The sequence below is a fragment of the Oryctolagus cuniculus genome, chromosome 16 (genome assembly GCF_964237555.1).
Source record: "Oryctolagus cuniculus chromosome 16, mOryCun1.1, whole genome shotgun sequence".
Taxonomy (NCBI): Eukaryota; Metazoa; Chordata; class Mammalia; order Lagomorpha; family Leporidae; genus Oryctolagus; species Oryctolagus cuniculus.
In genome coordinates this window covers 19,239,123-19,248,992 of record NC_091447.1, presented here as the reverse complement: position 1 = coordinate 19,248,992, position 9,870 = coordinate 19,239,123, and the positions used below count along the sequence as shown (strand labels likewise).

At 43.5% G+C, this 9,870-nt stretch overlaps 1 protein-coding gene across 2 annotated transcripts in view; it reads left to right on the top strand.

Annotated features, from left to right (window-relative positions):
* The first annotated feature begins 944 nt into the window (after nucleotides 1-944).
* Nucleotides 945-9,870, top strand: part of HIBADH (3-hydroxyisobutyrate dehydrogenase) — a 134,002-nt gene continuing 125,076 nt past the window's right edge. Inside the window, exon 1 of one of the 2 annotated variants that reach the window (XM_002713730.5) lies at nucleotides 945-1,184. In XM_002713730.5, coding sequence (XP_002713776.1) covers nucleotides 1,094-1,184 — 91 coding nt within the window. In that variant the 5' untranslated portion in view covers nucleotides 945-1,093. The remainder of the gene's footprint in view (nucleotides 1,185-9,870) is intronic. The other variant, XM_070059685.1, reaches the window with a different exon arrangement.

Genomic DNA, 9,870 nt, shown 5'->3' with positions numbered 1-9,870 from the left:
AGACGACCTTGCACTCTGTACCAGTTCCTGGAAACACTGCTAGCATGCACAGAGCCCTGAGAGAGCCTGCTTGGAAATTATCCAGTATTTTTGCTCTCTCTTTAGCTGCCTCCAACTGCACGGGTGACTGGGCAGAGGAACTAAAACAATGTCAAAGTCAAATCTGTTGATTCTGCTACTTAGATTAAGAGGTTTAGAGAGTACAACCCTAGGCAAGTGAATACAACTAAATAAAATGAATTTGGGGGTAGGTGGTTGTCCCCCCCACCAGGGGTAGAAGCCACTTCTCATCTTTGCTTTCCCTTTAGTCTTTGCTTAGAACATGGTTGTAGGATCGAGGATTTTAAAAATTTCTTGGAACAATGTAAGTTCCTAATAATTCTACTCTTCAAAAAGAACATTACCAATTCGTCTTCCTACTCTTTTTCAAATTTGTTGAGAAAGTGTTAAATACAATCAAATGACGTGAAAAATTATTGGTAGATTTCTGTGATGGCTTTCCAAAGAGTAGATACTAAAAACAGAAAGCTAACATTAGGAGATCAGTGTGTTATTGAAGTAAAACTGTATCCCTATACTGGAAAGGCTGGGGATTTCGGCTCTTGCTTAAAAATCTCTTCAGTATCTAACTATAAGGAACTACACGTCTTGACAACCCCGTCGGAAGGGGCGGTTCCGCAGAAGCAGGTGCTACCTGCAGGCGGCAGAGAGCGACAGCCACGGCCTCCCACACACCCTCCTCATTATCGTAAACAAGGACATTCCCGCCCGCAGGCTGTAAACCAGGAGGAAACCTGGGGGCGGGGCTATGTGCCTCCTATTGGTGTTACGCGAAGCCGCAGCGGACTTGGAAGCTCTGATTGGCTAGCTCCTCTGTCCGTAAGGGGATTGACGGACCCTGTCCAGCCGGGCCGCACCCCTCGACGCTGCGCCCCTCCCATCGCGGGCGGGCGCCCGCTCTGAGAGGCAAGGGCGCGTGCGTGCGCGCTCCCACGCCGCGGCCGTGTCCGCCTGCTCCGCTGCGCATACTCGCAGTCAGTGGGTCCCGCCGGGAGGTGGCGGAGGTCGCCGCGGGAGGCGGGGCGGGGGCAGCATGGCAGCCTCCTTATGGCTCCGAGGAGCCGCCTCCGGCCTCCGATACTGGAGCCAGCGGCCGCGGCCAGCAGCTGCCAGCCTTGCAGTGGGTAAGGACCTTCTGCCTCCTCCCTCCGGCCCTGCCCCGGCCGCCTGCCTCTCGCGCCCGGCCGCCGGGGCGGTCCTGTCACGGGACGTTCCGTGGTTGGGTTGGGGTGTGAAACCCGAAGGCCTGACCTCCTCTGCGGCCGCCGCTGGTGCCCCCCAGTCCCGACCGCAAGAACAGGATTCAGCGCCCTTTTGAGGTCCCAGGAAGGGGCGGGGAAGAGCTTGCGGCGAAGGAAAGAGTGTTTGGGTCCGAGGACGCGTGAAGGCCTTGCAGCGCCCCCGGGGCAGCGGGGCCGGACTGGGGACTAAGCCCCTGAGGGGGTGGTCCGGCCTCACCACGCTGTGCCGACGCCGCGGCACCGTAGGTCAGCCCGGAGAAGTTTGCAGTGACCCTGGGTCAGTGAGGTGGGCTCCCCCCCAACCCCGACCTGCCACCGTGCGACCTGCCAGGTTGCTCGCCAGAACGCCGCCGTCAGAGTTGGTAGTCCCCAAGACACCAGAGTAAGTTTCACAGCCCGGCCACGGACTTCGGGCAGGGACAGGTTTTAGAACTGCGAGGACATAGTTGGAGACGGAATCCAGGCATTTTTCATAAGAGGAACCCGAGAAGTGAATCGGGGTGTCCCCCACGGGGTCTAGAAAGTAGTGCTAATTCTTTCTGGGTCCCCCACTTTTCTGCCACACCTGGATGCCTGTTGGACTGAAAAGGTGGCTGACTTGCGGGACACCGCCTGCTGTCTCCCTGTGAAAGTTTGCGAATGTCAGCCATGCAGTGTTTGGAAAATGGCACTCAGAGTTAAAAACAAACAAACAAAAAATAATAAAAAACCCACCCTTGGTATGTTTTTCCAAAATTTTTGCTTAAAAGGATTTGAGTTCTTCAACAGTTCTCCAGCCCCCCCCCCCCCCCCCCCCCCAGTAAAGCCTGTGTATTTCCTTAATGATTTTGAGAGGAGCAGATACCACGTGTTGGAGGGAAACAGATGTCCAATACAGGATCGCAGTCAAAAGACACTCGTAGACCGTGCCAGGAGTTGTCACCACTATTTGAGCTGCAGAAACTGCCTCCCACTTTGGCGACATTTAAGCTAAAAATCCCATCCGTGAGCTTACACAGTGCTAAAGGGTTCTCCATGGGTGCCTAGGTCTCAGAATTGATTAGCAGCAGGAGATGCGTTTGCTGTTGAGTGGCTTCACTAGGTGTTCTGATGATGTCTAATGAAGCCTTGTGGGCCTTTTGGAGTTCATGGTTCTGGGGTGGATGAGTCTGGGGCCCAAGGTCATGTGTGCCTCTGTGAACTGGGAGGACCCACCTCCCAGGGCTGGTTACATGGCTTTGACAAAGGACCTTGCTCTTCAGGTTCTTTGTTCCAAAGATGTTGTAAGAATATAGATTGAGGGTAAATGTGAGAGAGTTCTTTGGTGATGAAGTGTTTCAAACTTGTGTTTGTGGGATTGTTTTTAATGTTTCTGTTAGGGTTAGTTTACACAAAATGTTAACTTTTTTGGATGTTGGAGTCAATAGAAAAAAATCTACACTGAAGTTTGGAGTTTAGGGACATTAATAAAAAGTCATGCTCAAATAGCAGCATTTAGTGCCCTGAGTTTTCTGAGGTAGTTGGCTCTGTTGTATATTTAAGATGCTTAAATATTGTGGGTGAATGATTTATTATTTAAAAAATGAGACCTGAAAGTTATCACTCAATAGCACATCTTAATTTGAAAAGACTTAAAACATCAACCAGGAAATAGAAAAATGAGAAATAGAAATAATTATATGTATATTATTATTTGATCACTCATTTAATAAAATTAATCATTTTAAAAGGTAATTAAATTTAATTTTAGACTTCTTTGTATGAAGGAGAACACTCTGGTTTAGGCTGTCTATAGTTGTGAAAAATAGTTTGTTTCAGGTCATCTTAAAATGGTCCCTGACAGCAGGTAGGGTGGAAAAATTAACCAGCACCAAGTATGGAAATAAGTACAGATTTTTAAATTATGACCCTTTTTTATATGTATGAAATCTGCTTTCAAAGCAGCATAGCTTATAGCATAAGTCAAAGATATATAATGGTATTTTTGACTTTTTCATTACCTTCTAGGATTCTGAAAAGAAGTACATGGAACTAAAAATTGACCTTAGGAAATTACATAAGAGGCATATCGATTATTAAAATAATTTGACCCAAACAATAAAGGTCTTTATAGAGTAAGTCATTATTTTAGTAACTTAGCATTAAAGCAGAGAGAGTGCTTAATAGGCTTTGATGCTGTATATACAGTCTCATCTCATGAAGTAATGAGAAAATGTATTCAAAAGAGTGGAAAGGCTATGCAAAATATTGATAGTAATTGTTTTTGTGTAGTGAGGTTAACTTTTTCCTTTATGACTTTGTACTTTTTCATACTTTCCAATTTTCTACTGAACGTACATCGTTTTGATTAGAAAAAAGCTTTGAAAATGTAAATTAATTTATTATCAGTTTTCGCGTTTTGAAACTTTGATTTTTGGTAGCACTTGGGGTTGCCTAAAAATGGATAACTTTGCTCCTGTTACATTGGAGAAGGAGGTCATGTTCTGTAAATTTGGAAACTGATGTTGTTGAATTTTCTAGCTAGTTTGTTTACCCATCAACCGGTACCACCTTTGTAGTATGTTGACATTTCTCCTGGCTGGATTATATCTGTGTTCTAACATTGTTTCCAAATACTACTGTCGGACTTACTTAAAGGAAGATGCATTACTTAGTTTTCAAAGTTTTTAGAGTAATAATGATGCCATTATACTGTTTTGAATTTCTGCCCCTGCAGGATCAAATCCTGCATCAGCCAAGCACTCCTGATGTCTCACCTTAACTAGAAGCTGTCTTCCCAGATGCAGGGCGTCTGCTAAAGGCGTTCATACCTCTTTTGCTTTGGTTTGTTCTTGTAACTGACTAGGCAGAAGGGGAAAGTTGGCACCGGACTCATCCCATAGTGCTCCTGCTTGACCATTGTTAGTAAAATAGCTAATATTTTTGACTGTCATGTGCCAGGCACCTTTTTAACAGTTTATAAACATTATGTGAAGTAATCTTTACAATAACCTGTGAAGGTAGGTACTCTTGTTGATAGAACTTAAAGTCCAGGGAAGTTGCTTGTTGCTTCAAGGTCATGTATCTAGGTGACTTACCTGAATAGGAACCTAGTTAGGCCTTCTAAACTCAAGAAAAGATTTTAAATATTATCCCCTTCAACAAGTTACTGCTTCTCTTTTGGCTTCAGATCATCTACTTCTGTGACCCTTTCTCTGACTTTGCCAAGCAAGGGTGAATGAAGAAAACTTGACTGGTGAGTCATGCTGGCCCCAGTCAGCGTTGGCCTCATTGCCCTTCACCTGCTCAGTGTCAGCCACAAATATCAGCGCTCTGCCTCATCTCTAGGGCCTCATCACTGGAACTGCTTTTCCTACTGAGGCAGTAGAAGCAGAACTAGGCCTCTGGTTGCTGTGACCTGCTCAGTGACTCTTGTTTTGACCTTTGAGGGCTTTGCCCTCCTCACTACACGTAGTCCCTTGGTTCCTTCTTATTTTCTCTGGATACGTAGTCATACTTTCTTGTTTCTTCATTTCATTGTCTCTCTAGGTCTGTCTGTATCTGTCCTCAAACTCAGTTATAATCAGGAATTTCACTGGTGCCTCTGATGGCGTCCTAATACCGTTTTTCTCAGCCTCCTGTTCTGATGCTGATAATCCTTTGCTTATGTGTATTTTCCCCAGCTGCCACTTAGGTAGCAATACTGGGAGTCACAAAAGTTTGTAGATCAGATACAATGCTTTCATTAATTTCTTATCCATTCCCTGTTGCATTTTCAGGTTTCCTATAGCTTTTCCAGATCATTGATTTAGACCTGGCAACCCCTGAACCAGTCGTTTGACAGAGACGGCTTCATCCTGTGTGGGTTTAGACAGTTTGGAAGCTGACTCTGAATCTGGAAGGAAAGGGTACTGAAGAGCCGTCCTGCAATGTGCAGTGCTAGCTGCAAGCACTTGGCTTTGCTGGATCCGCTTTCCACCCTAGTTACTCTGTGATTACTTCACAGTGGCTTTTGTCCCCATCTGCCCACTTGATGAACCTTCTCTAGTTAGTCATTATTCATTCACATAACACTTATTAAACACTCACTGTGTGCCAGTTCATTTATTTCATTGTATTATAAAAGTGGTTATAAAAGTTGCAAGCACGTGGTAAAAATTCAAAAGTTTATAAAATAAAAAGTGAGACTTTTCTTCAAATCTTACCCATTAATCCATCTGCCCAGATGTAGCTTTGGTTTCTTATGTATCCATACAGAAAATCAGGAAAAGTAATACAGATGTGATTTTTCTAATAGATGTATTTTATACTAACATATAGTGTTCTACCTCTTACCTTTTTTACTTAATAACTTATCCTCGAGATTTTCTCCTACTTTTAGATAGTTATGTCATAATATTTTAAACATCTGTGTAATATTTCATTGTACTGGGGCTGGTAGTGTGGCATAGACAGTGTATGTTGTTGCCTGTGCCACCAGCATTCCATATGGGTGCCGATTTGAGTCCTGACAGCTCCTCTTCTGATCTAGCTCCCTGCTCAAGGCCTGGGAAAATCAGCGGAAGATGGCCCAAGTGCTTGGGCCTCTGCCACCTGTGTGGGAGACCTGGGTGAATTTCCTGGCTGCTTGGCTTCGGCCTGGCCCAGCCCTGGCTGCTGTGGCCATCTGAGGAGTAAACCAGCAGAGGAAGATCTTTATTGCTCTCTCTTTCAAATAAATAAATAAATCTTAAAAAATAGAAATACAGACCCTTAAAAAATATTTGTGTTGACTTACTGTGAATTATCAGCTGCCCTATTAGTGTATGTTTAGTTAGTATGAATTAAGTATCCTATTAATAAATACTTATTGGCTGGCGCCGTGGCTCACTAGGCTAATCCTCTGCCTGTGACGCCGGCACACCGGGTTCTAGTCCTGGTCAGGGCGCCGGATTCTGTCCTGGTTGCTCCTCTTCCAGTCCAGCTCTCTGCTGTGGCCCAGGAGGGCAGTGGAGGATGGCCCAAGTCCTTGGGCCCTGCACCCGCATGGGAGACTAGGAGAAGCACCTGGCTCCTGGCTTCGGATCAGCGCAGCGCCGGCCTTAGTGGCTATTGGAGGGTGAACCAACGGTAAAGGAAGACCTTTCTCTCTGTCTCTCTTTCACTGTCCACTCTGTCAAAAAAAAAAAAAAGATTACTTATTTGCAGTGTTTCTGTCATTATACCAAGTGCTCTACTAAGCTATTTATTTATTTATGTATTTATTTATTTTTGACAGGCAGAGTTAGTGAGAGAGAAAGAGACAGAGAGAAAGGTCTTCCTTTCCATTGGTTCACCCCCTAAATGGCCCCTACGGCCGGCACGCTGCGCCGATCCGAAGCCAGGAACCAGGTGTTTCCTCCTGGTTTCCCATGGGGGTGCAGGGCCCAAGTACTTGGGCCATCCTCCATTGCCTTCCCGGGTCACAACAGAGAGCTGGACTGGAAGAGGAGCAACCGGGACAGAATCTGGTGCCCCAACCGGGACTAGAACCCCGGTGTGCTGGTGCCACAGGCGGAGGATTAGCCAAGTGAGCCGCGGCGCTGGCCTCTACTAAGCTATTTTAAAGTATATTATCAAAAAATTCATAAAAAGTATATTATAAAAAGGCTGCATGGATTTCAAAAATTTTTCTGTACCAAAATAAATGTATCCTATTAAAATTTTTTAAAAAATATTATTTTAATTCTAGTCCATTTTCCATGGACTTTTTGAGATTCTTTTTTATGTTTGTGTTGTTCATAGTTTAATGTGGCCCATAGTTGAGCACTTTTTTTTTTTATAAGATTTTTTATTTATTTTAAAGTCAGTTACAGAGGGAGAGACATTCACTGGTTGCCCACAATGGCCAGAGCTGAGCCAGGAGCTTAATTTGCATCTCCCATGTGGGTGGCAAGGGCCCAAGTATTTGGGCCATCTTCAGCTGCTTTCTCAGGCCATTAGCAGGGAGCTGGATTGGAAGTGGAGCAGCTGGGACATGTACTGGTGCCCATGTGGGATGTTGGTGTCACAGGCAATGACTTTACCCACTACACAATGCCAGCCCCAGCACCTGTTTTTGTAAATAGTTTTGGAGCACAGCCACATCTACTTGTTCATGTGTTTATGGTTGCTTTGAAACGAAAATGGACGAGTGGAATGGTTGTGACAGAGGCCCTGTGATTTGCAAAGCTGAAAAAAATTACCTGATCCTTTAAAGTTTGTTGACTCCTCATCTAGAAGTGGAATTGCTGAGTTAAAGAGTATTCATATTTTAAACTTTAAAGTAATTTTTTACAAGTTGCCATCCAAAAGGTTAACGTGATATAGTTGTATAATTCTGTACTTGTGTGAGAGTACGTTTTCATCAGTCCTTTGTTTTCAATAGTTTTTATCAAAGCAACAAAAAAGTATCTATCTGATAAGTGAAAAATGGTATCACATTGCTTTGTTTTGCATTTCTCTAAACTATGACAAATTGAGTATATTTTCAAAGTTTTTTTGGGGGTAATTCACATATTTTCTGTTAATTGTCATTTTGTAATTTTTGCATTATTCATGTTTTTCTTCTAGATTGTGAAGTTATTTGCACATGAAGTTGCTCTATTTCTGTCATGGTTGGAAGCATTTTTCTGAGTTATTTGTATTTTGTTATTTCTGACTTTTTAGAATTAATTTATTTGAGAGGTAGAGTAATAAAGAGGGGGAGATGGAAAGAGAGAGGTCTCCTTTCTGCTGGTTCATTCCCCAAATGGCTACGACAACAAGTTCTGGGCCAGGCTGAACAAGAGCCTGTAACTCCATCCTAGTCTCCCATGTGGTAAGGGCCTAAGCACTTGAGCCATCATCTGCTAGCCTCCCAAGATACATCAGCAGGAAGCTGGATAAGAAGCAGAGCAGGCAGGGGTGGGTATTGCAAGTGGTGGCTTAACCTGCTACGCCACACTTGCCTCCACCATCTGTGATATTTTTCTTTCATATAGATATGCTAACTTTATTTCTCCTTGTTTTATTATAAAAGACATCAAAGTATTGAAAAAATGCTACATGAACATTCATATATTCTTTGCTTAGAGGCAGCAGTTGTTAACATTTTGCCACATTTATTTTATAGCTTCCTACATATATATACCACCTGCATTATTTGAAAATAGATTGCACACATGATAATTGAACCCTAATATTTCAGCATTAATCTCCTGAGAATTAGAACACTTTTCCATGTGACCAAACTACTATCATTGCACCTAAGACAGTTAGCAATAATTCTATCATTTACTATATAGCTCATATTCAAAGTTTCATAACTTTCTGTGGATAAAGGCTTTTTTTTTTTTTTTTTTTAAGATTTATTTATTTGAGTTACAGAAAGAGAAGGAGAGACAGAGAAAGAGAGATCTTCCATCTCATGGTTCACTCCTCAAATAGTTGCAACGGCCCAGGCTGGGTTAGGCTGAAGCCAGGAGCTAGGAGCTTCTTCTGGGTCTCCCATGTGGGCGGCAGGGCCCCAAGGACCTGTGCCATCTTCTGTTGCTTTTCCCAGGCTCATTAGCAGGGAACTGGATGGGATATGGAGCAGCCAGTACTTCAACAAGTACCCATATGGGATGCCTGCACTGCAGGCGGCAGCTTAACCTGCTGTGCCACAGCACTGACGCCTACAGCTTTTTCTTGGAATCAGGATTCATATGAGGTTTGCATTTATATTTGGTTATCAGTTTAGTATTTTTAGTTGGAAACTGTTTCTCTCTTTTTAAAGATTTATTTGTTTGAAAGTGTTGCACAGTGAGAGGAGACAGAGATCTTCCATCCATTATTGATTCACTTTCCAAATGGTCGCAATGGCCAGTACCAGCCAGGCCAGACAGGATCTCCCACGTGAGAGTACTTGGCCAAGTACTTGGGCCAACTTCTGCTGCTTTCCGAGGCATATTAGCAGGGAACTGGATCAGAAGCGCGACAACTGGGATTCAAACCAGTGCTCATGCGGGGTGCCGGCATTGCAGGCAGTGGTGTAACCCACTGTGCCACAATGCTTGCTCCTCTTTTTTGTTTTTAAATTGTTCTGTGTTTTGTCTTGAATATTTCCTATTGCTGTGTCTTTAAGGTGATTAGTCTTTTCTTCCTTACTGTCTATTCTGTTAATCTTCCAGTGTAACTTGCTTCACCCATATCATATCATAGATTTCCTCTAGAGAAATTTGATTTATAGTTTTAAAAATACCTTCTGTATTGATACTTCAGGCTGTGTGGACTACAGTTATTTTTAATGTCCTTGTCTTGTGACTCTAAAATTTGCATTGGTTGTTTTTGTCTTCTCAGTGTACACAAAGCCTTTGGCTTCAGTCTCTATCTCATTGGGTGATTTTATCACCTTCCACAGTTTCAGCTCTCATTTTGAAACACATGGTTACAGAACATGCCTGTTTTTCTCATTCTATTTCTAAAGCTTTGGTCGTATTCTTTCTAAAAGTCTGTTGGACATCTTTCGACTCACTGAGAGCTTGTGGTTACCCTGTTTAAGAGGAGAGCCGATTCTCCTTTTTACTTTCTTTCCTTAGGCTGTTGATATCACTCTTCCCTTGCTGTCATTTTTGACCTGTCCCTTACTTTA